We start from the raw sequence: 27,725 nt of genomic DNA, 5'->3' as shown, positions 1-27,725 counted from the left end.
TTCCAAGTATACGGAGGTCAGGATAGCACAGTGCTTAAGACTGTAGGCTCTAGAGCCCAATTATCTGGGTTTGAATGCTAGCTTTCCCACTGTATCACTGAGAAAGTTACTAAAAAATTACTAAAATGCCTCAGCTTCCCCATTTATAAAACAGTAATGAATATTATGTGACATAATACACATAAAGGTCTTAGTATGGTGATTGACCCATGGTGGTGAGTAGTCCCAATGAATATAAGCCAGCTAAAATCACTCTCCTGGCCATAAAAAGTCACTTTCATGGCTCAGGTACTGCTGAGTGTCAGCTATTGATAAAAATTATGGTGGCAATGATGGTGATGTTGATGACAATTTTACTTTTTCACTTGAGACGTGTTTAAATTTAGAAGGAGTTGAGCCAACATGGTCTTTTCATGTTCCTCACTTTGCAGATTATGCGGGAGCAAAAACAGTGACTTGCACTGATAAAGTAATCCATGAAACGAAGTGCTCTAAGTTAACGCAGTTCACCATTCACTATCACAGCCAAGCAGGCACTGGCAGCGATCAGAATGTTTCACCCTTCATTAGCAAGTGGTAAACACAATAATAACTGTACCAGAGCGTAGGCTGCTGTTCTGGTGGGACTACTTTGACTTCTCTCATAGGACTGGTAGACAGTGTCTTGTCTGAGATGGTCTATTATTTGCCTAAATTCACAATATAAAGTGCCATGAATTGAGGGGGAAAGGCATCAGAACTTTTTTTTTTATGTTTATTTTTTGAGAGAGAGAGACAGAATGCGAGTGGAGGAGGGGCAGAGAGAGAGGGGAATACAGAATCGGGAAGCAGGTTCCAGGCTCTGAGCTGTCAGCACAGAGCCCTGTGCGGGGCCCGAACCCACGAATTGTGAGATCATGACCTGAACTGATGTCGGACACTTAGCTAACTGAGCCACCCAGGTGCCCCAAGGCAACAGAAATTTTTAAAATTTTTAAAGTTTATTTATTCTGGGGGGGGGGGAGGGACAGACAGAAAGGAGAGGGAGAATCCCAAGCAGTCTCCACGCTCTCATCGCAGAGCCCAAGGACTCATGAACCGTGAGATCATGACCTGAGCCTAAATCAAGACTCAGGCACTTAACCAACTGAACCACCCAGGCATCTCAGGCATCGGAATTTTTTTCAAGAAAAACTGGAAAATGTAAAAGTTGAAATGACCAGTCGAATTCTAATGGCATCATTACACAAATACAAAAAACCGAGGCCAAGGAAATTCAAGTACTGGGGGGTCATTAGGTAGCACAGGCTGGAGACAGAAAATGCAAAGTTTTCAAGTGTTGAGTATGTGTATTTATTATAACTTCACTTGAAATTAGGGTGTAAGGAATTCTGCTTGCTTTGGCTATGACCTTGGGGCAGTGATGCAAAACTCATCAACTACTGCCTATGTCACACAGAAGACAGAATGTGGAAGCCAACCTACCTGAAAGATGCATAATTATCCAGATACTGACCCTGAGTGATGACAGCTGAAGTTGGGTCATTTAGATGAAAGAACACATCACCGAAGTCATTAAGGGGCATTGATTAAAGTCACTCTAAATTCAACAGCCATTGGCATCTTTAAGATCCATCTCTGCTATGAGATTAGATTCCTGTGCATTCTTTGATTCTGACAAATGAAATTTTCCTCAAACTAGTTTATTTGTGCATCTTATTTTTTTAAAGATACACTGCAAAGAAAACCAAGGATGTACATTTACATATTTGAAAACTATCTTCTCAACATCAAAACACTACGTCCATTTAGCTAAATATCATACAAGGTTTTCTCACACATGGTAAGGATAGATATACTTCACTTAGCTCAATATTTATAAAGTAAAAAGAGAGTTGGAGGGCCGATTTTCTGCAAACTACTTGTAAATTTTCCAAAGGTAACACTGGCATAGCCCCTTCATCTAGAAAGGTGGAGTCTAGAACTAAGCCCTCAACCATCAGGAGGTTCGCTTGAAATTTATGGTGAAACATATATACTCTACTTTTTTTCAACATCTGATGCAATATAGGTCAGAGGTTACAAGTGCCAACACTGTAGCCAGGCTTTGTGGCTTTAAAACCTCACTAATGCCACGTACTCACCGCATGATTTAGGCATGTTATTTAATCTTTCAATGCCTTGCTTTGCCAATCCAAAACTGGGTATCTTTTTTTCAGTTGATTCCCAAAGTAACTTTCTGGAAAAGGTGTTTTAAAACTTATTTATACCAAGGCTCAGGAATGTTAAGTGAAACACATAGAGGCTAATCAAAAGTGGCACAGCCAGTGTTTTCACAGAGATCTGTCCGACCTCAAAGTCCTGCCTTACTATGGAAATGAGCTGCCTGCCCTTGGGTACAACCCACCACCCCCTGCCCCACCACAGACACACACACACACACACACACACACACACACGCACGCACAAATAGATCCCCCTGTTTTATATCTGTTTGAAATTCATAAATTTATTTTAAAGAAAAGATTCCAGAGGGTGGGAGAGGTGATGTGTGGAGGGGATGTGATAACCCACTGTTCCACAACATGCAGCATCCTAACGTCTTAATTTCTTGCACACTCTCATTGGACCTTGAAGTGAAGCATGAGCACAAAAAAAGAGAGATAATTAGGAGAAGTCTTGACTTTGCCCTAAACGTCAACTCTTAATACATTTTTCCCCTTTCTGTAATCTTTTCACAGGTTAAGTCCTTTTTAGTCTGAATTCAGTCTGGTAGAAAGCCTAACCCTGGAAGGCAATAAGACTGTCTCAAAGACAGCTCAGAACAATAGCTAGAAAAATTCTATATCCTTGTTTCTGCAGCAATTCAGAGTGTATAGATGGAGAATATGGGAGGATATTCCACTCAGGAGAGGGAAGTGGACTGAAATGCAACTATACTTATGTTAGTCTGCTACAAAGCCTGCCCACGTTGAATTAAGGAGAAAGAACTTGTAGGCCCCATCTCCAGTATATGTCCACAGGTTAGAAACACAGATCCAAAGTGAAAGCAAGTAATATAGAAAACCAGAAGAGAAATATCATCTTTAGACTCCTTTAAAATTATACCTCCTACTCCTGGTCTATTTTTTTCCCCACCGCTATATAATTAACATGTAACATGCTGTATAATTTAGTTCCGTGTTAAATCTCTCTCTAGCTTTTTGTCTGTTTGTCTGATGTATTCCAAACATCTAGATACTACTTAATAGTTGCTCAATAAATATTTGCCAAGCGAATGAATGAATGAACGAATAAGAAGAGTGCATTTCTGAAAATGGTGCAGAACCCAGAATATGTTTGGAAACCGCAATAGGAGACAATAAATCATTAGATTATAAATCTGGAGCCTAAAGCCAACAACAAAAAAATGAGTTTACTGGCATCTAAAGACAAAATTAAGTAAAGAAAAAGAGATGGGGGAGGATAATATAATATTTAAAGGAAACTGTGCAATTGCAAACTTAAAGTCTGTATTTAAGACAATTAAGGAGAATTGAAATAGTAGGAATTCTAACCATTGCTTAAGCTTATAGAATACAAACGAATTTCCAGATTTACAGAAAAAATAAAGGTAGAAAGAATTTTAAAAGGCACATAGTAGAGAGAGAAAATTGAGAACAAAGAACAGAACAGCACAAAAAATTGTCAGTGTCCGTGATGGTGGAAAAACATAATCATTAGAATAGAATAATCAAAACTAAAATTAAACAAAGGTTACAAAACCCAACAAAAAAAATGAATCCAGTGCAAGATTAAAAGAAAATCTTTAATTAAAACCAGAGGCACTTATGGAAAATAGGTTACCAATAAAGGAAAGAATATCAGGCCAGTATCAAACTTCTGTCTAACAGCAAATGTCAAAAGACGATACAGAAAAATCTTCAGGGTTGTGATGAGGAAAAGTTGTGGTTCCAGAATCTGACAAAATGATCTTTCATGCAAGAAAGCCATTTGCAAACATGCAAATATTTATTCCACTCCTGTAGCTTCACTGAAAAAATTGTCTCTCTGAGGATTTATATAAGCTAATAATTGTGAGATAAACCCTCCTAATGACAAAGTATTTAAATGATATGCTGAATTCTTTCTTTCACAGTTTAAATGACACATGTTGGATCTCATGCTGGATTATACAACAATTAGACGACTGGATCACATTGCCTGGAGAAAGTATACAAAATTGTTCTTTCCACTTTACAAAGGTAAAGCACCACAGCACAACAAGTAGCCATTCCAAATGACAAGTAGATTAAGGAAGGACTTTCTGTATCTTTGAGGTTCATAGTAAAAGATCTGAGGGGCACCTAGGTGGATCAGTCAGTTAAGCATCTGACTCTTGGTTTCAGCTCAGCTCATGACCTCACGGTTTCGTGAGTTTGAGCCCTGTGTCAGGCTGTGTGCTGACACCGCAGAGCCTGCTTGGGATTCTCTCTCTCTGCCTCTCCCCCACTCTCACTGTGTGTCTCTCTCAAAATAAAAAATAAACTCAAAAAATTTTAAAAAAGATCTGAGCCACTGTTTTTAGTTTATTTATTTGTTTATTTATTTAAAATATGAAATTTATTGTCAAATTGGTTTCCATACAACACCCAATGCTCATCCCAACAGGTGCCCTCCTCAATACCCATCACCCACCCCCTATTAGTTTTTAATTTGCAAGACTAATAACCTATCCAATGACAGACATGCCAACCAGCTTAAATTTATAATATCCATAAGGATCATGTTAAATATTTCCAAAAATCAATGATTAGGTATGATATCAACTTATGTCAACTACATCAAGTAAGCACACACTGCAACATGACTATAAAAAGCATAATCGTATCTAGTTACTTTCCTTTTTTATACATTTGTGCATTTTTCTTTTAATCATATACTACTATATATGAGAAAAGACCAATCTATATATGCAATTTGATAGATAAAATAGTCACGATCATGGTTTTTTAAAAATCAAGCATAGCAAAAAGACTATTAAAAAATAGTACTGGATACAGGAAACGTGAAATCATGTACATACATATCTATATATACACACACAAAGTTAGATACAGATATATTATCTACATAGCCATATACACATACAGATATGTTATAGAACACTTAAGTATCCAGTATTGCACTGTTCCTCATGACAAAAAACTAATGACCATTAAAGGGGACAGAGATATGACATATCATTTAAATGGAATAATATGCAGCTGCTAAAACAATAAAGCAAATCTTCAGGACGTGATGAGAAAAAATTTGCAGGACATATTACACAGAAATAGCAAAGCAGAGAGTGGCTTTCACTTACATAATAAAGGACCGTGTATATATTAATCACACACACACACACACACACACACACACACACACACACTTATATGTACGCCCAAATGATGTCTAGAATAATAACGAGAAATGGTAACAGTGGTGGCCTCTGTGTAGATGATGGAGGGAGGGGGCTCAGGTGCAGGCAGAAGACTTTGCTGTCACTCATAGTTTTTACACTGCTTGTTTCTCACTTGTTTACTCATGTACCTGTACTCCTGATTTAAATTTTTAAGGAAAGGTATACAGCATTTGACTTTAAGACAGCATACCATTAACTATTTTCATGCCCAATGTTGCCACATAAAAGAGTATTATGTCTTCTCTGTATTGACATCGGCAAAACACCTGTCTTGAGTTACCTTGATTTATATCTTTCTTAGATTTATATCTTTTTATCTATGAGTTTTGAATGGCACTTAGCATGGCACGCCTTCAGACTTTCAGCAAACATTTATAAAAGTCAACCAGGAAACATTGCAGAAAGACAAAGAGTTTGTGAAACATAATGTATAATCAGGCCTATGCTATTTTTTCTTTCAATTATTATCCATAGTAAGAGTATCTTTAGTATAACAACCTCCTTTCTATTATCATAAATGTACCATTTCCACCCCCTAAAATATCCCCCAAGGAATATATTGACTCCTGTTCCTGGTAGGAAATTTTTTTCCCCCAAGCCTGAATTTTTGAAAGGCAGAAAGTCATGGATTGGGATTGGTCGTTCTCTACTTTTCGAAAATACAGCATTTTTCATCGTGGTTACAGAAAACAACTCAGAATACACAGGAGTTTGGAGAACTGAAAATGCCTAACACTATAATATCACTCAGAGCTCAGCAACAGAATACGATTTTCTTATTTTAAGAACTGTAGTTTCACATGGTTTCCTTCTGAGCACTATCCTTAGTTCTCCAAGCGATCATTTAGCGTGCTAGCATCTACATGAGCATATTTTTGCTATGTTTCTAAAATGGATTTTTACCCATATAAATTTGAAGTACCACAAAATTTTTGAAGTACCACAAAGATTATATTTTACGTCAGTCTGGAAAAAAAAGTAGAAATTATCTAAGCCAATGGCTTTAAACCCTTTCCAGGAGTATGGATACCTTTGAGGACCTGATATACACTGTGGACCCCCTCTCCAGAAAACACGAAGCTTGTCCATATGCCTTCTAGAAGTTCACGAGGCTTATTTCAACCTTCATTAGACAATGAGGGGAAAAACCAGTATATTCTTGAAAAGTGATCAATATTTTGTACATGGCAGTTAAACATTGTTAAATATACTATCCTCTGAGTTTTCATAAAATCCTATGAGATAGCAAGCATATTTATTATTATTCACCTATTAGGAAGCCATTTGAATATTCACATGTGAGGAAACTCGGAAAATGATGTAGTCAAAATCACACAGTGAATAAATATTAGAATCAAATCTCAAAGCTAGAGCTTCTATTTATGAACTCTATCCTTTTTTCCTTGCCTTACACTCTTTCCTTTAGTCCAAGGTTGGCAAACTTTTTCTGTAAAGGGCCAGATAGCAAATACTTCCAGCTTTGAGGGCCATATGGTCTCTGTTCTAGTACAAAGCAGCCAAGGATAATACTAAAATAAATGGGTGTGGCTGTACTCTAATAACGACATAGCAGGTGGCAGGCTGGATTTTGCCCACGGGCCACAGTTTGCTGACCCCTGCATTATTTTGCCTCTACACCAAAGATAACTCAATCTTTTAATTTGTTTTCCTGGATTTAATGTTTTTATCATCAAGATTCTGACTTTGTTAAACGATCATTACTAAAATACATGCTAATGGAATCCCTAAATAACATCACCAATAACAGCAGAATTTCTGCCTAAAAGCTAAAATTAGAGTTTTACATCTTAATTTTTATGTTCATTTTGAGATCGTTTCATGGATGAAACCACCATGTGGGGACGTCGTTTGCGAACACAATCTCTAATAATTCAACAGGAGCCAATATTACATATGAAAAATAAAAATTCCATTGCAGTGCTGGCATTAAGGGAGACATAGTTTGGAAAAGCAAAATGTAAAATATACTTTCTGTCAACGTTTAGTTTGTTGGAATATCAAGTAACCTTTAAGAAGGGGTATTCAGTGAGTGTATTTGTTTATAGCATTTATTAAGACGATCACCAAATATCTGGGTTCTTCTGAGCACAGGGTAGGATTGCATTTCCCCACTTACGGTCTTGAAGTTGGTTTGGCCCCCATGTCATGTGAGTGAAGACAGTGTGTGCACTTACTGAAGCTCCATGAGCCAGTGTGCAGGTTCCCATGCACAGTTTCCCATGCTCTGGTCCCTATGCCAAAGTGACCAGGAAAGGCCACGGAAAGAGGGACGAGTGTCACCCGGGGTCTCTGAGCTAGAACAGTGGGCAGGGCCCTACTGTTAATCCACACTGAAGATACAGTGTGAATAAAAAAAAACTTTTATTTTGTAAATCCACCAAGATGTGGGGATTGTTTGTTACAGGAAATAACTTAGCATATCCTAACTAATATAAAGGCATACATTTAAAAAAATCATATAGCAAACAGATTTACACAAATGTTAATCTTTATTATACTCAAGTAATAGTAATACCTCAAGGTTACATTATATACTATTTCAGTGATCACACTGTGGATTATCTATAGGTCACTTAAATAACCAATCAGCTCATTTAATTAAACCAAAATACACGTTAACTACATGAAGAAACTAGTCAAATCTGGCACTTAGCATTGTGATAATAAGTGGTTTGAGCAAACCCTAATAAATTACATGAAGGCAAACACGATATGTATTATGAGTGAAAATGGGTGCATTCAAGGTGTAAGAAAAATGTACTTCTTTCTATGTTGACATTAGTAATATAAATAAATGTGCAAAAAATAATATTGGCTTATTTTAATAATAAGGTAATAAAAATTACTCTAATAAAATCAGCTTACTCTAATATACTGTCATTCAGGATGCAAACTATTTTCACGTACATAATCTTATTTAACCTTCACAATAGCTCTGTGAGAAATACTAGCCCCACTGACAAACAAGAATATTAAGGATAATAGAACAGCGACTAGATTGATAATACAACCCTAGCTAGTGGCACAAAAACCTGGACTTAGATTTTCTGCAGTGAAATCTGATGTCCCTTCTATTGGATCATTCCTTTAAAAAAGAGGGAGAAATATGTTCATCCTAAACTATACTATGTGAGTAAAACTAATGGAAGTGTCTGCATAAGTATGCCCAGCACATTATTTAGCTGTGATACAATGTGTATTAGGAGATCATGCCCAGATCTATTATTTTTTTTTAACTTAAAACACAGCTCCCATTATCTACAAATGCCCCTGAAATTACCTATGAAAACACACATTCTTTGAACCAGCAATTTGGGCAGCTTATGACTTTCATACCCCTCCTTTCCTTTTTTTCTTCTCTTGCCGCTTGCCCTTGGAAATTTTACGCTTTGATAGCATAGAGGGGAGCCTAAGCGCATTAAGGGAGAGGTGAAACACATCAACGAAATTTGCCCATGTATTTGTTGCTTTTGTTTTGATAATAAAATTGAAGGTGGAAGAGGCTGAAGATTTGTAATTAATGTGCATTTTTGGATGACCTGTGACTTTCAATTGTTCCTATTATCAGTGTTTCCCCCCACCCCCAATGGGATGTCAGAACCAAGAGTTGGCTGCGTGAAATTCCAATTTCCAGTTAGAATTAGTCACATGTACATTGTACTCCATATCCACCCAAACCACCATACTTGCACACGAACCTCATTTGGCACGGGTACGTCTTTTGTAAACATCATGCTACATTTACAGCACCGCTTAAATAACAATGCCAATTTTCCAAGAGTAAGTTTGCACAAGTCTAAAGAATTTCACACACACAAAAAGGATTGGGAAGCAAACAAATATGTAGCATAATTACTAGCTGAAAGGAGACAGGTCCAGACAAAAGTTATTATCAAATGAATTATTTGAGGCAGTTACAAAAAGTTTTTGTTTTTTTTTTTTTTGATAATCATCTCACCTAGTTTTAATCCCATTCAGAGCAGTGCTTGGACATTTGGTGGTCAGTCAGATGCTCTACAAAATCGATAACCCATGGTAAACCATGCTCCATGTCAGTGGTTGAGAAGGGGGGGAAGGCAAGAAAAAAATGGATTCTGTATCTCTTTCAGGGCATGAACTTTGTGACAATTGCTTGCTTCCAATTTTGGAGTAATTTCTTGATCACAACATTTGACAGTGATAGCTTTCCAGAAGATTAAAAATAGGTTATTGCAAACTTTTCAAAAGTATGCAGAAACATATAAAAGCATATTTTTTTCAAAGTACAAGGAGTTCCTGATGTGAACATACCCAAGAAATGAACGACCACTATGCTATTATCATAGCCAGCCCTTCTCTTTCTGGGGCCTTCAGTTTCTGTTAAACCTGTACTGTCTTGATGTGTGTTTTCCTACTACCAAAACCAAACAAAAATGCTGCCACACTCCCGGGAAGATTATATTCCTAATGTTCCTCAACCTCCTTCCAATCAGCACGGGATTCTAAGAACTAAGGGTTCTGCATTGAACTTCTTTGTGACTGATGTGACAAATGTATGCCCTGAGAAAAGATGACTAATCTATTTCATTATTTCTTTGGAGTCTACAATATATTTATGTAATAATTCTGCTTTATTGCCTATCAAATGTGATTTTGTACTCTGCAAACTTAACTACCATTCAGAAGATACTTTCTCTGAGAAATGCATGTTAACTTGGAAAAGAAATAAACCTATGTGAAGATTTTGAGTGACAGGAACATATGTTAATATCCTGAGATAGGCTCTATTTTCATTAATTTAAGTGGACGGGAAGAGAAACAGAATCAAAGATCCAAAACAATCTCTTAATTTCAACGTCTGTGTTTCAGCTGCACAAGGCCAGAATTACTTATTTTGGAAAAAATACTCATCCACTTTAACAAACTGGCATAAAGAAAAATGCGATGAGATTGTAGGGTCAGAGCTAGAAGTCACCTTGCAAGATTGCCTTTTAAGCTGCCTAAAAACATTTAATTTTCCTTTAAAATGGGTTTCCGAAAACCAATCTGCAATGCTCTGAGGACAGCCGAGAGACTAGTGAAATGCCACAGAATAATGAGCGTACTACATTAATAAGATAACACTCAACACCCAAAGCTTACAACAACATCATCCTCTGGGAGAATGCTCTCTGTCAAATTCTACACCACCGTTTCAAGTCTATTCATTTCCCAGTTCGGATTGCGGCTTCATGAAATCACCAAACTGAACAGAAAGTAGTCTGACAATTTTCCCCTCACTCTTTCAGTTGTAGCTTTCTACCATATCCGACAGAAACGGTGGACTCCCTGCTAAAGACGTGCATAAGGCCTCCCAGTTTACAATATAGCCTCTGTCTTTCCCAGACTGACGTTTCTTTGATTTGGAACCGCCGGTTAAAGTGATTCTAAACCTTTAGTTTTTTTTTTTTTTCCCCGTTTTTTTTTTTTATTGTTGTTGTTGTTATTTGTTGTTGCTCTTTTTCTAATCAATTAGGCATTATGTTAAACAGGCGAAATAGGGGTTCACAGTAAATGTGTGGCCATCGTCATAACAGCTTCACCAACCGAATCTAGGTAAAAGCGAACTGAAGGCGGTGGGCTGGTTCAAAATACAGGAAAAATAAACATAGAAGCTGCATAACTGATTTCAATCTCTGCACCGAAGTGGTAGAAAACAAGAGTCCTTTGTAAATAGAAGAACTGCCACTCCAAGGAAATGTATTCCATAAGCCTCAACATGATGCTTGCAGGATCTTACAGTTGCTGGAGTCCACAGTGGTGCCCTTGTTATTTGCATTCTGATGCTCAGAGATCGTGACTGAGCGATAAGCTTGGGCAGATCCTGGCCCTGGCATTCCAATTTACTTTCCGCTGGGGAAAATCTCATTATATTTGAATGCCTTCAGGTAATAAAATCATCTGACATCCTATTCTAATCTTTAAACCGAACTCAAAGTATTACCCATTGCATCATTTTTGCCAACAGTTTGTCCTAGACCGTAAGTGATTTCTTATTAGCTTTCAAATAACTTGGAAGAGAAAACACAAGTAGTCCCCCTTTGGCACTGTTCTTAGGGATAAGTGTATTTCCATCAGCGAACTTTCTCTCTTTTTTTTTTAATCACATGTCTGTCGAGGTGGTGGCGAGGAGGGCTAAAAGGGGACAGATACACGATTTACCCTCCTCGCCGCCACCTTCTCGGTTCAAGGCGACATCTTCGTTCACAGGGACTGATGCGACAACCTTCTCTCTGGCCTTCTTGCTTCCCCTCGCGCCCTCCGAATGGCAGCTGAGTCACATCATCCCTCTCACGTGCTTAAATCTTTCAGCGGCTCTTCCCACCGGATTCAGAATGTTGCCATGACTTCCTGAGTCCCAGACGCCCTGGCTCCTCTTAATCTCGCTAACCTTGCTTCTTCCTCCATGTCCTGCCACGGGGACTCATCCGTATCCCTTGAACATGCCCACGTCCGTCCCCCTCAGGCTCTCTGCCATTGCCGGCCCTCTCCCTGAACGCATCTTGGCTCTTCCCTACCTAGCTGCCGTCTTCTCATGCTTTGAGGTCACCTGCTCAGAGAGATCTTAAATCAGCCTCCTTCGGAACACCTCCCCACCACGTGCTCCCCCCTCTATCTACTATCACCACACATGAACTTCTTGGGTGGCATTTATTGTCATCAGTAATGGTCTTTTTTTTTTTTTTAATGTCCTGATTGATCATTCGTCTACGAGTCTACCACCTTGCGTTCCTAGTCTGTCTGAATCAAAGAACAAACAAGCAAAAGTTGAGGGAAGGGCGACTAAAGTGAAGCTTCTGAATAGAACACAATGTATGAATCTTGGCTATTGAAAAAAATTCTTTTCACGGGCTAGACTAGCCCTGTCTAGGAGTTGCAAGCCTGCTGCTTAAATATTCATTTCAATACTCAACTTCTGTTAGTCACCAAGGCCTGTTGAATCCTGCAGCTAATTACTTCAACATTTTGTCTTCCTCTCTTCTTGCAACATCAACTCCAACCATCTCAGTGAACCCTCCCATCCCCCTTCTGTGGGTCACTGGGACCATCTCCTAATTGCTCTCTCAACTGTCAGTCTCCACGCATCCTCTTCTTGACAGATGCACCTTCTAAAGTCACTTGCAACCTGTCACTTCATTCTCCAAAACAACTACAACCACAAAAAACCCAAAACCAACAGATGTTCTGTCTTATTGTAGTAGGTCCCAAATTCTCAAAACTCAAATTATATTCAGTTGAATTCTTGCCATCTGAACCAGCCAATAATATTAACTGCTACTCCTTTAAACAATTCCTCTACTCTACGCAAATTCTTACTTTTCTATCCGCAAAATAAACCAAGCTCATATGTCTTTGTATTCTTGCTCAGTCGCAGACCTGGGAGGCTATTTCCCCCTCCATCGACCTCAACCAAAACATTTTCTTCAAAGCATAGTTCAAATCCAACTTCTCTAATTAAGCCTTTCGTCCCAGCTCCAGCCCACATGTACTTTCCTTTTGCTCAATCTTACTCCGTTGTTTAAGCCACTGTTGCATATAACATTTGCTTATACAAGACTCATTTCTGTTATTCTTCAGTTATTTCATAAGTGTACATTATATCTCCCAAGCTGGATTGCAAGCAGGGACTGTATCTTTTATGTCCTGGCAGTGGCAGAAATAGCACTGATTCAACAGGAGCCACTGACATTGACTTGCTGATTTACATGGTTCTGAGGATAAATCCCTTCAACTGCAAACAACAATTCTAGATAGCTTGGAATTCCCGAGTAGAACACACTGTTCCCTAGCCCTAATCTCTCCCACACAGACTCCCAGTGCCTATGATGTTCCCCTTCCACCTTCACTCACCTGGAAAACTCCCAATTCTCTTTCCAGTCTCCCCTAAGATAACATTTACTAAGAAAAGACAAGTATCCCTTGTCCCTTCCTTATCCATCTACCTATCCCAGTATCTCTGTAACATGTAGCTCCTAGATGTTCCCATTAAATACTCTTAACCCATAGCATGTGACACACTAGATTATAAATGACTGTTTGTCCACTGGCCTTCCTGACTGGTCTGTGTGCAACTTAGCCTCAGCCAATTTATCTTTTATCTTTATAGCAGCAGAATGATGGTGCTGTATTATTTGTTGAATAAATAAATGAACAAACTAACAAAAAAGTTGGTCATAAAATCTGTTAAAAGAGCTAAGAATGAGGGCGCCTGCGTGGCTCAGTGGGTTAAGCATACGACTCTTGACTTAGGCTCAGGTCATGATCTCAACGGTTCATGGGTTTGAGCACAACGTCGGGCTCTGTGCTGATCGTGCAGAGCCTGCTTGGGATTCTTTCTCTCCCTCTCTCTCTGCCCTTCCCCCCCTCAAAATAAATAAATATTTTTTTAAAGAGCTATTAAGAATGTGGTATAATAGGTCAATTTAGCATTATGTAATTTACAGCAAACCACAGTTCAGACCATTTAGAATGCCTATTTGTTATTAAATTCCAAAAATAATTGTTAAGCACCCTCTATGGATCAAGCATTGGGGATGCACAAAAGATGCAAACACAGAAAAATCCCTAACCTCACAGAACTACTTGCATCTTACTAAGTGAGGTGGGGAGGAGTATGGTGTTTGTTCTGCCTCGTAAAGCACACAAATGCTCTCAGTAGAAGGTTTCTTTCTGCAAGGATGCTGACGCTGAGATGATGCCGGCTTGGACCAAAATGGCAGCAGTTTGAATGGTGAGTAGCAGTTTAACTGTGGATGTGCTCTGAGGTAAGAGCCAACAGAATTGACTGATGACTGGAAGTGAGGTTTGAGAACAGCGAAGAATGGACTGGAGCCTGTACAACTGTGGAATGGAATTTGTGCAGGGTTTGGAAGCATATGAATTGGGAGAGTATGTAGATATATGAAGAGAAACTGTAAAATTAGGCCTTAAGTTTTAATAATCTGTTTTGTATCATTAAACTTCCCTTGGGCGTACTTCCAATGATAATAACAGTCCCTTTGGCTTCTTAGGCAAATTGATAACACCAAATAGATGCATCTTGGACAACTGTAGCTAACACAGCTCCATCAAGCACTGCCTGTTCCAGGCACCGTGTAAAAGCCCCTGTAATTTATTCTACAAAACTGTCTCAAATTCTTTTTTTAAATAACTAATGCAATGCAGCCAGCGCTAGAGGTTACAATGTCTGTGATTGTTAAAAACCACTTCAAAGCTCACATAATTATTGTCATTACAAAGATTAATAATTATACTTTGAATTTTATTGGATGATGACTTAAGTGTCAAAAGGACACGCATAAAGAAGCCAAAATTTTTATCCTGCCCTAGATCATAATCTGTTCTAAGGTCATAGGAGATGACCTTGACCTAGGAGTAAAAGACCATGGAGGAAGTGTGGGTGACCTAGAATGACTTAATCCACCTAAGACTAAAGCCTGAGATAGAACAGTAGAGAATGTGGTCTGTTGTCAGGTAGCTACCTAAACAACCTAAATAATCAGCTACTGTGCTTAATGGCTATAATTTGGGGTAAGGCTGGTAATAATGGTTTATTTTTTCATGTGTTGAAGTATATGTCTGCAAAACTTACTGAATTTGGGATTCAAGATATGAGACTGTTTACAAACATAGGATGCAACAGTAAGTCAGCATAATGACTAAGTCTCTTGCAGAATAATTTAGTGGTGGTCATGAAGAGTTATAACTTGGACTTTTGAGTCTTCATTGGGCAGAAACAAACCACTCTCACTGAGTCTGTGAAGTTTTTTTTCTCTTCTAGACTCTAAGTAGTTTACACAATAAACAGTTATTTCCATAGTAGAAATGGCCAAGATGTTTAAGCTCTGAGGTTAACCTGTCATTATGGTTAGAAATCCAGGTTGCCATTCTTCCAGATTTTCACAGCCATACCACTTTTGACCTAGCTGCTGGAAACGGAAAAGTAAATATAGTTCCTTGACCTCTCAACAAAGGCAAAAATCAATACGCTCAGGTATTTATTTCACTGGCAAGTGATACAGCACAAAGAGTCATTATGGTGGATTTGGATAATGACAAGACTCTACAAATTTTTTTTTCCAAAGGAAGATTTTAAGCAAGAGTTCATCCATACATTGTCTCTGTCCTCTTATTTAGGACTCTGATATAAAGTACTGACTTGAAAATCTTATCCACTTCATAATTTATCAATGGCATCACATAATAATATGAAGACTCTTAGAATCGTAATTCACACCCCAAAAGCAGACATCAGGCCCATGAGAGGAAATCTCATCACAAGCATATGTCAAAGGGAAGAATTCTTCCACTTAAAATTCCTTCATAACTGGGATGAGTCATTTCCTTCCCTATCTTGAAAATTATGTTTTAAACCCACCTCCTTCCATATAACAAGACAGCTGTAACCCTTCCTAATCCCCACGGCATGGCAAGCATGGATTTCTCTATGGGGTCTGTATTTATAGCCCCTGGATATTTCTTGGGCACCGAATGACTAACTACCAGAAGAAAAGTCATCTATATACACCCTCTCTGCTTCCTAGAAAGTGCCGAGTGTATGCACAGTCAAGCCCAAAAAGAGACCCTGTTCCACTATGAGGTCCTTTTTAGCATTATAACAAACAACATGAGTAGAAGGCAAACAGCGAGGGTTTAGACTTTAATTCTTTTTGTAATCTTCATATTTCGGTGTTGGTTTTTTTACACATGTGCACTACTGCAAACACAATATATTTTTAAAAGTCCCTGAAGCAATCATGACACGCAAGCATATAAGAACAGGGATAATCTGTTGAACTACAGAGTTAAAATTTACAAATTGGTAAAGGTCATATCAGATAAGAACTTCATGAAAAGAATGTCAAAACGGTACTCAAACGTTTTCTTTCTACACTAAAGAATCAAAGAGGCAGGGAAATTTAAAACCACTTGTCCCCCCCCAAAATCATCATTTCAAGCCATTTCCTGACATCCTTATCCATTAGTCAAATGACTCAAGTACACTGCTTTTGGGGTTCATATGCATTTTAAACGTAAATTAGTATTCTGGTACAATCACGAATTCATTTCCACCATCCCTTTGTTCAAACCTTTCAACGTTCTTTTCAAAATCCATTTACGAAAATCTAGTTTTCTACATGCTATAGACCAAATTGACCCGCCATAAAAGAAAAATTCAAACATGAAGTTTAGCTCACAAGCTGTACCAAGATTAGAAAACAAGATAAGTTGTCTCCTACCTATAGTTGTTATAACAGTGCCAGCAAAGAAGAAGGAACTTCCCAAATCCCAGTGACTGATTTGATTGGAGGTGTTTCCTAAAGGTATAATCCCTGCATTTATTGCTGCCACTATTTGCTGCAAGTTTAAAAAGAAATTTATCAGTACACATAAATCACACGGAGGCATCAAACAGCACATATTTCACCCTAGTTGACGAATTAGACAAAGAATCCATTTTAAGGCTTGCTTTTTCATTTGGAGTATACAATACAGATTAAGGCTTTCTACTAAAGAATTTAATAAGTTACATGATAAGAAAATTGTATTTGATGTCAAGTGAATGGATCTGTATGGAGCATATCATACTGCACCAATATGCATTTGTATCTCTTCTGTTAGCATATTGAGTGACTTATTTGAATCAACTACTATTTTTTTAGGAAGCAACACAGAGCAAAAATATCGCACACTTACAATTTAAATAATATATAAAAGCTTCATCAAAAAGCAGGTTATTTCCAAAGTGCTAATCATTTTGAATGTTTCAGCCAAGCCTGGTTTGTGTATAGCTGTAGAGTGTATATAACAATAAGATGCTTTTTTAAAAAGGCAATAGCAATTCACTATCAAACTTAAGTTACCCCATGTATATCTAGATTCTTAGAATCTCTGCAGATTCTTTATAAATTCGATTACCATCTCATAGCATCACGAAAATATCACCGAAAGCCCCTAGATGACAATCAACAATATTCGTATAGGGACACTAGGATCTGGACACTGCCTTGAGTGGTAAGGAGAGACAGACAGAAAGATGACATTATAATCTCCTAAATCATCAGATGTTGAGCAGAGGATAGGGATATCCAGAAGAACAAAACACAGAAGAGAACATGTTAGGAGAAAATTGTGTAGTAAAAGAGAGACATACGGATTGTAGGAAAAGGTGTTTTCTGCGTATAGTTTTAGAGATCTTTATCATTTAATTTCCAGATTTTAAAATTGGAAGGAGCTTCATTTGATAGACAAGGAAATTAAATACTGAGAGAGGTAAAGTGATTTGTTTAAGCTCAGTCTACTGGCAAGTGGACAAAAACTGCACTGTGAAAACGGAGGGCACTACCCCAGAAAGTTACCATCAGATGGAAAAGAGCATGGAATCCAGAGCTGAAAATGCAATATAAAATTACATTTGTCTGATTTGTTTTACCTTATAAACTAAAACTTTAGTAGTTCTGTGTAAAGTTAATTAAATGGCAATGCTCTCTTAAAATTTTAAACAATATAGGGGCGCCTGGGTGGCTCAGTCAGTTAAGTGTCCGACTTCGGCTCAGGTCATGATCTCATGGTTTGTGGGTTCAAGCCCCGCGTCGGGCTCTGTGCTGACAGCTCAGCGCCTGGAGCCTGCTTCGGATTCTGTGTGTCCCTCTCCCTCTGCCTCTTCCCTATTTGCTCTCTCTCTCTCAAAAATAAGTAAACGTTAAAAAAATTTAAAAAAAATTTTTAACAATATATATTTATTATAAAAAATTTAGGAAAATACAGAAAGGCATAACAAGAATAATAAAACTTATCCACAATTCCAGACTCCAGAGATAAACACTGTTAATGTATTAAAGTATCTATTCCTGGTGTTTTGCTACACTTTTTACATGGTTGGATTTATGAAATATATGAAACATATACTCTATTTTTACTTAATATTTTTCTATATGTAGTTTTTCTTTGTCATTACCATATTTACTTAATCACTGCCAGATATGTAGACATATAAGCTGTTCTAAAATTTCTTATTATGAAAAGTGCTGCTCTGAACATATTTATGTATAAATATATTTTTTTCATTTCTGAATACTTCATTGGGACAGATTGCTAGAAATGAGTTTGCCACATTAAAAACTATGAATATTTGGAGGCACCTGGGTGGCTCAATTAATTGGTTAAGCATCTGACTCTTGATTTCGGCTCAGGTCATGATCTCACAGTTTGTGAGATGGAGCCCTGCTTCCCGCTCTGTGCTGACACTTCAGAGCCTCCTTGGGACTCTCTCTCTCTCTCTCTCTCTGTTTGGCCCTCCCTGGCTCACACACATGCACGTGCTGCCTCTCTCTCTCTCTCTCTCAAAATAAATAAATAAACATTAAAAAAAGATTATGAATATTTTAACGTTCTTGATATATAGTAGCAAGCAGCTGTCCAGGAAGGTTGTTATAATTTACAACTGCACTCCCAACAATTTACAAGTGCTTAGCAATGCTATTACCTCTAATATTAATATTTTATCCTTAGTGAATTGATAAAAATTATTTACATTTATATATCCTTTATTGTGTGTAAAGGTAAATAACAATGCTTCCTTTATTATCCATTAAATGTACACAAATATAGATAAATGCACATATATGCACACAGCACACAATGAAGCTAATTTTGAACATATTTCCACTGTTTGGATATATATGAAATCTATAAATTAATTAAGGAAACTGAACATTAATGCATAAAGAAACTTCCTATTACAGAACATGGTATGAATCTCCAGTGATTGAGTCCCCTTTAATTTCCTGAAATAAAGTACTTACATATGCTTCACATAGGTCTGTAAGGTTATTCTTAAGTATTTTATGTTTTTCCATTTTAAATTATAACTAGTCATAGCTGCTGAATACACAAATATATATTGCCTATTCTCTGCACTAGTAATTCTCATTTTTTTTTCCTCAAAACCACTGTATAGTCTCAAAAGTTATTGAAGGCATCAAGGAGGTTTGTATATATGAGTTATAACTTTTGATATTTACTATATTTATTGGAATTTCTAATTTTCAAAACGTTTTGATTAATTCACGTAAAAATAAAATAAGGCCATTATACATTAACATAAGTAACCTACGTTTATGAAGATTATTATGTTTTCCAAAACAAAAAAAAATAGTGAGAAGTGAGGCACTGTTTTGTAACTTAAAAATCTCTTTTTTTTTCAATATATGAAGTTTATTGTCAAATTGGTTTCCATACAACACCCAGTGCTCATCCCAAAAGGTGCCCTCCTCAATACCCATCACCCACCCTCCCCTCCCTCCCACCCCCCATCAACCCTCAGTTTGTTCTCAGTTTTTAAGAGTCTCTTATGCTTTGGCTCTCTTCCACTCTAACCTCTTTTTTTTTTTCCTTCCCCTCCCCCATGGGTTTCTGTTAAGTTTCTCAGGATCCACGTAAGAGTGAAAACATACGGTATCTGTCTCTCTCTGTATGGCTTATTTCACTTAGCATCACACTCTCCAGTTCCATCCATGTTGCTACAAAGGGCCATATTTCATTCTTTCTCATTGCCACGTAGTATATAAACCACATTTTTTTTATCCATTCATCAGTTGATGGACATTTAGGCTCTTTCCATAATTTGGCTATTGTTGAGAGTGCTGCTATAATTATAAATCTCTTAAATATCCTGCTTGATAGAAAACATTTAGATTCTAATATATGCTTCTGTGTTCAACCTACTGGAGAGCACATCACATAGCCTCTGGAAAAACTCCACTGTAAACTCATGAGGCAATGAGAGCAGAAAAGGCAAAAACATCTCAGTATTTTCAAAAAAAAATAGCTTTGACCACATCAAACCTCTGAAAGGGTCTTGGGACCACATCTTGAGAATCTGCTATATACTGAACTCGTGTTTTTCTTTTTTTGTCTGATTTTGTTTTCTACCTGGAGAACCAAAGTAAGCAAGCATATAGCTTACAAATAATGACATTTTATCTCTGCATCTTCCAAAAGTTATGTTTTATTACCTTTCATCTCTTATTACATTGGCCAGCATCTCCAGAGCAATGTTAAATAAAAATAATTGAGAGCAGACTTGTTTGTTTTTTGTCACATAAAAAGTGGTTTTAGTGTTTTATCATTAAATATATTTACTATTGGCAAGGAAATGGTATTTAATTAAATAATTACAAGAGCAGGCAAATAAAAGGGACACATAAACACAACTTAAAAGCCTAAAAATGTCTTTGGAAATATTTTAAGATAGCAATAAACGTACAAGGGATATACACACAAACATTATAAGCACAGGCACAATAATCTCTAGCTTTGCAACTCCCAGGAAAACTAATGCTTCCAGTAAAAAAAAACAAGGAAAAGGAGGTTGGGATTTAGATAGATTATAACTGCATCCAAAGTATAGTTTTATATTTTAGAGACATTTCGTTAACACATTCATTTATTCAAAAATATTTACCAACTGTTTATGATGCTAGGTAATGGGGAAACAACAGAGAAGTAACAAAAAATAAGGGTGATAAAGTTATAAGTGAAAAAACATAAAACACGTCTTTAGACTCCACCCTATTAAATAACATTATTTGATTGACTAGATGCAAGCTAATTTTGCCAACAATTGACTTAAAACAGCCTACGTGGTCAGCACCATTATTTTAGCCCATTCTTTTGCTTCTCAATGATGAGGTGCAACATTACCCAGACACTGGGATAACATCCACAAGTTATTTAAATGCAAAGGAAGCAAATGTAGACTCAAAAACAGTAATGCTTGGCAATGTGTGGGTTGTAGATAGTTATCACAGAGCTTGAGATGGAACTGGTGACATGTCAGATCACTCACTATGAGAATGAGTCTACCATGAGGTTCCTAAATTGGAATATTCTTACGATTTTATTTTATGTTTTTGTACAAGGTCTCTTGGTCAACAGCTACAAGAAACTGCATGCCCTTTGACAAGTGTACTGATATAGATCTAAGAGTCTCTGCGATTTCATCAATTCAGGCCATCAAAGCATTTAACAAATGCCTTCGTTAAAACTGTTTGTGCATGTGCCATATAATGTGACTAAAGTAACAATCATGTCATCAATAAAAACTTTTGTGGACAATCGAGTCATGTTGATAAGTTACGAATAAAGTGAATTGTTTAGATGAGAATAAAGGACATTTTGGTCCTATAAATTTAATCCTAACATATTAGTACTTGAAGTCTTGATTAAGGAAGGGCTTCCAAACTTAAAATATACAATTAGAAACAGTATAAGATAATCTTGTTTGGATTCACATTTCATTTTTGCTCTTCAGTATATAGACAATCATAGAACGTGCGTTAAGAAAAAGAAGCTGAATACATGGTTCTACTCAAGAATATAAATTGTAACTTCAGAAACAGAGCTCTAAGAGCTTTATACTTACTGAGCTGATAAAGGTAATTACTCATAACAGTTATGATGAAAAATCCGAGTTCCATGACAACAATGTCTTTAGAACAGAAGTTCACAGAGTTCTACTGTGATCTTGTGCCTACTTGAATTGTAAGACGTTGATATCTCAATGTCATTTGGAGTTTTGGAACCATATTCAGCTTTGACACCAAACGTTGATAGGACACACTTATTTGTAATTGTATGAGACTAACCTCGGAACGCAAGGCAATCATTGACTATCATGAAAATGTTCCCGTGAGCCCAATACCTAGGAACAACTTTTTCATGTGGTAAAAGGTACCTGACTAGCTATTTTGTCATTGAAGGAAATTATGTTGAAAATTAAGTAACCCTTCGTACCCATCAGTAAGTAACCCATCAGTACACCTGATGAATGTACTGTTTTCAGAGTGGGTTATATCATAGATCTTAAAACACAGGTCACATTGGAGGCTCTGATTTTGCTTTTTCCCTCCTTACTCAGATGCTCAGATGTTCATGCTCATCTAAACAATACAGAATGTTCTGAAGGAATGCCTTCTCCAAATTCCTCCTCTGTTAATATTGTAATCATGACTTCATTAAAATACATTTTCATACCTCTAATCCTAAAAGTAAAGTCACATTAAAGTTTTAAATGATGTAAAAATTCTAAACTGCGGGTATCAACTATTAGCTCCCAACTGGGTTATACCAATGATGTATCATTGACATATCATTGACGTGGCTCAATGACAACTTCTTTTGGCTGGGTATTTAAGACGGACCTCATGTTTTTCTCATATGGAAAAGAACACTATTTCCAATCATTGACATCAGGGGCCAAATCCAGTTATACTTACACTGGCATCTGTATTATTAAACAGTTCCTTAACGAGAAACATAAGTGTTATCTTGCCAGATTTCCGTAAGGAACAATTATATATCTTTTTGTGCCACTATTTGCTTGTGGAGGAGCAAGTTTTATCCCGAGAGGGGCCTAGCCTTGAGGAAAAGAATTAAATCACACATTCACAACACCTCATCTGAACAATTCAAGTATGCAAGCAAGATTATTTTGAAAGACTTGAAGAGTCCATAATGAGAAAAGCGAAATAATAATTGATGCTCTCATTGCCAAAGAACTTTGTGAGAAGACATAGCAGTAGGTATCATTACTATGTATTGTTATACCACAAAAATAATCATCATCCATCAATTATACACCGTGACGTATGAGTACCGTTGCCAAAAGCTACAGGATCATTGTTGATCCCATTCCTAATCTTCTGGGTATATGTCAACACCACGATCACCTAATGTCAGATGATGTGAACTGCTTTCAAGGGTCCTGCTGATAAATCCAGAGACTATCTCAAGATGGCCTTTACTCTTACAGGTGCATAATTCACATACGTCACTGTGGAGCCTAGGCAACCCTGACTGGTATATTTGAATCAATGCAAAGTCACATTGTTTGTGTATTTCCTAATAGTTTTTTTTTTTTTTTTTTACAGTTTATACATTTAGAGAGAGACAGAGAGAGACAGAGAAAGACAGACAGAGAGAGAGAGAGAGAGAGAGGGGGAGAGAATGAGCTGGGGAGGGGTAGAAAGAGAGGGGGACAGAAGATCCAAAGTGAGCTCTGTGCTGACAGCAGTGAGCCTGATGCAGGGTCCGACCTCACGAACCGTAGGATCATGATGTGAGCTGAAGTCGGACACTTAAAGAACTGAGCCACCCAAGAGCCCCTAAGAGTTCTTTTAAACTTGATTGGCCATATCTATCTGAAATGTTCTTTACAGATATAACTTGCACAAGAAGCTTCTCCTCTGATGTCAGTGACACATGGTAGTCTTTAATCACTGGGACTGCTTCTTGGACATATCAAATTAGGTTCAACTGAAAGGGAGCATCATAGATCTTTAGTGCAAACTTATATACAGAGGAATCCCATGCTACGTCCTTTGTATTACTGGGAAAAATGCCCAGAAACTATGGGCAGAAAATGCTTCTTCATTTTTTTTGTCCTTTCATGGTATTCTGGAAGCTAAAGTAATGATACTGGCTTCCTTGCATGAGATAATATTTCTGTCAGAGTATCACTTGGGACCATTGACAGTCCAGCGAGGGAGGAAACGACTTCTTGAAAACCAACTGTATTACCATATTGATCCACAAGACTATCCTAGTCCAGCGGCAGCTCTCAGCTAATGACAGTACTAGGTTGAACCATATAAAATTGCCAACAGCTAAGCCCTTCTGGGTCTATAAGATGGTAATTTCATATTAGCATACAAGAGAATAGCATGTAATAACATGCTAACTTTCATTTCGGTGGGATATTTATTACTGCAGCATTAAAGCTAATTCCTGGGGCGCCTGGGTGGCGCAGTCGGTTAAGCGTCCGACTTCAGCCAGGTCACGATCTCGTGGTCCGTGAGTTCGAGCCCCGCGTCAGGCTCTGGGCTGATGGCTCAGAGCCTGGAGCCTGTTTCCGATTCTGTGTCTCCCTCTCTCTCTGCCCCTCCCCCGTTCATGCTCTGTCTCTCTCTGTCCCAAAAATAAATAAAACGTTGAAAAAAAAAAAAAAGCTAATTCCCATAAGCAGGAACTGTGAATATCAAATCAATCTATTACGTTCTTGCTTATAGTTCTATGTGAAGAATATATACATCTTAGATTGATTAAAACCCTGTATGGCTGAGAATACTGTTTTGAGAAAACATGGGCCAACTGATGAATTCTTATTGGGGATTCCAGTTGTGTCCAACTTTTGCATATATCTGAAAAGGCAGGAGTTTTATCTAATAGTTAAGATGTTTATATTTTGTAAAAGGACATTTATATATTCATCATTTGCTATCAAATATTGCATATAGTATACATTCTAGCCTCCAATTTGATAAAGGAACTTGAGACACATTACATGAAATTTAGTTTTTCAGAAATTCTATAGTTATGCAGAGATAAAACTTTTGTTTTAGCTAGGAAAAGTAGAGGAATCTACATAAATCCCTGAAATAATGAGAAATTCCAAAATTACATTCCACAGTTAAATAAACTGTTATATACAAGTATTGACAAAGGTTAGATTTTTAAACTAGCATCGATAATCTTTTTCCTTTGAGAAAACATATTACTGATTTCTGTGATGAAAGAAAATGGAGTAGTACATTTGCATATTTTATACAGAACACAGGTGATTAAACCATTCTAAATTTAGAGCCTGGTAAAGAAGCAAGTTTTCAAGGTTTCTCCAGTGTATATCTTTTAAGCAAGAAAGGTAATGCTATGATGTTTTTAATCTACTGTTCTTGCTGGATACAATTTGAATCAGAATACATTTCGTGTTTTTTTTTTAAAGGCTTTAAAAATCTTTGAATGTATTTCCCTGTAATCCATTACCTATGTTTAATCGCACATTAATTAGAAACTTTTTTTTTTAATTATTTTTTTTTAATATTAGGGCGCGCGCGCGCGAGAGAGAGAGAGAGAGAGAGAGCATGAGTCAGGGGGAGGGGCAGAAGGAAAGCGAGAGAATCTTAAGCAGGTTCCACGCTCAGCGTGGAGCAACCTGGACCCTGGAGTCATGACCTGAGCCAAAATCCAGAGTCAGACACTCACCCGACTGAGCCACGCAGGCATCCCCAATTAGAAACTCCTTATAAAGAAGCATCCCTTTTTTAAAAAAACCAAAAAACTTAATTCTTTCTTTTTTTTTTTTAAAGCAAGCTCTACATTAAATGTGGGGCTTGAACTCACAACCCTGAGATCAAGAGTTGCGCACTCTGCCAACTGAACCAGCCAGGTGCCCCCCAAAACTTAATTCCTATAACCTAAAAAAGGATAGTATTTCCTAAGGGAAGCAGTTTCCGCATACTAGATGTTAGAAAGCACCTCTAAAAATAAACATCTTGCTTACCTTCCCATGTCTTTCCTTCTATTTACAGATTATACCGTCGCATGTCAAAGCTATTTTTATACAGACTAATGAAATGTAGAGCTTTTTTCTTGCTCTTTTTAAAGTGTAAATTTATTTCCTATTAGCAGGAACAAAAACTTAAAATCCAGAGTAGGAAAGAACAGGGAGTGAGAGATGGATGTAATCAACAGAGCCCAAAGCAAGAGGCATACTTCTTGGTATAAGAGCTGCCTTCCTTGGTTATATCCATTTTGGAATACAATTTTAATGGTAAAATTAATGTACAAATGACTGGATTTTGGAAAAATAAGAATAAAAAAATCACTCACAGTCCCTAAAACCATTTTTGAACATACATATATATTCAACTTTTGGTTTTGTTAACAATTATCCATTAAATGTGCTTTCAACTATATTCATATCACCTAAGATTTTGTAAGGCATTTTGAAGCCATTAATACCTTATTTCATAGTCATCAATACCTCACTGAGTAGCTACATGTAAAATAGTTCACATAACCAACCTTCTACTAATGAATACATTTGGATGACTGTATCCAAGTTCAAATGACCATTGGCAAAGTTGTTATGGAGATGATTTATACATCAGACAAGGACGGAACATGAAACACTACAATTCTGTTATTCTTGGAGTCCTGCATGAAATCACACTGTGGTATAGAAAGGATAAAATGTGGTCAAGACCCTGAGTTCTTGCAACTCTGGAGAGCCAGAAAAATACATGTGAAGCAAGCATACTAAAATATGCATTCCCACAGCTGTGCGTGCTTCCATATTTTCCTGGATTCCATATTATTTCTAGGGTACATTAATATTCTACCAGAATATTAATCTCTGTCTATCTTTCTGGCCCCTTCCACCTCACCTCAGCATAAGTACAGGCAGTAGAAAAGAGATTAATAAAAGAATAGGACAATATGGAGAAAGAAGGAGGTAGAACAAGAAGTCAGGAAGAAACAAAAGAGCAAGTAGGGGGCAGGGGGCGGGGGGAGATAAAAGATAACAAAGACGAGACAGTTCTAGGAGAATAAGATAGGAACTTAATTCAAGTCATAGCCACTCTGTCTAGGAAGTTCTTTTAAAGGAGGTTGTCCTTAAAATAGGATGCACGTAGGCAGAAAACTGAGATCAAGAAGACACAGTATCTAAGACAATATTTTTATACCATTTTGCCTGGGGCATGCCACACTAACCATCATTTATTCATGCGCTGTTTTAAAGGCCCGAAGTTCGAAACTGATGAGAAAAAGAAATAGCCCAAAACGACGCAAAGCGAATTTTACTCTGTCAATTATGTGGATCCATAGAATTCCCAAATTCAGAGATTCTGATGGCTTTTTCAGTAAAACACCACTGATCTCTAATTCAGTTGGTTTTCCAGCACACTTAAGCCCATATTTCCGTAACAGATACAAATTTAAACAAAAAAGTACTTTAACCTATATAAAAGTCATCACAGAGGAAATGGGGAAATTATTCGAGTCTCCACAGAAAAGCAACCCTTTTCTTTATTATAGGTTTCTAAAACAAATGATTTTTTTTTTGCCTTTTCTGAATTTGTAACTAAAAGATCATAGCAAGGACGGAAAATCTCAGGTTCTGAAAATGCACACACACACACAGCCAACAAAGTGACCAGCTAAGGAAATTTGTGTTTGAATAAATCAAACTTCCCATTACCAAAATCAGTCATCAGTAAGGGCAAAATATCACATTACTAGAATATTTCAATAATATTCGGATCGGCAGTTCCTCTGTTTCAGCCCCTCCCCATTAAATTTAATGTATTTCTTACTTCAACTGAGCTGACTCACTGCCATTAATAAGTCTAAAAGAAATTACTATGCCTTCAGGTTCCAGGGAAAATTTCTTAATACACTGCAGGTTAGTTTACTAATGACT

The 27,725-nt window shown here is 37.2% G+C and overlaps 1 protein-coding gene across 3 annotated transcripts in view; it reads right to left on the bottom strand.

Moving 5' to 3' along the window:
* KCNK2 (potassium two pore domain channel subfamily K member 2) overlaps nt 1–27,725 on the bottom strand; it is a 199,617-nt gene that overhangs the window by 74,271 nt on the left and 97,621 nt on the right. For all 3 annotated transcript variants that reach the window (XM_015062936.3, XM_027074443.2, XM_027074442.2), the window contains exon 3: nt 16,702–16,819. In XM_015062936.3, the coding sequence (XP_014918422.2) occupies nt 16,702–16,819 (118 nt within the window). The remainder of the gene's footprint in view (nt 1–16,701; nt 16,820–27,725) is intronic.

Source organism: Acinonyx jubatus, chromosome E4 (assembly GCF_027475565.1).
Source record: "Acinonyx jubatus isolate Ajub_Pintada_27869175 chromosome E4, VMU_Ajub_asm_v1.0, whole genome shotgun sequence".
NCBI lineage: Eukaryota > Metazoa > Chordata > Mammalia > Carnivora > Felidae > Acinonyx > Acinonyx jubatus.
The sequence above is the reverse complement of the archived record's forward strand: the minus strand, read 5'-3'. Positions and strand labels throughout refer to the sequence as shown.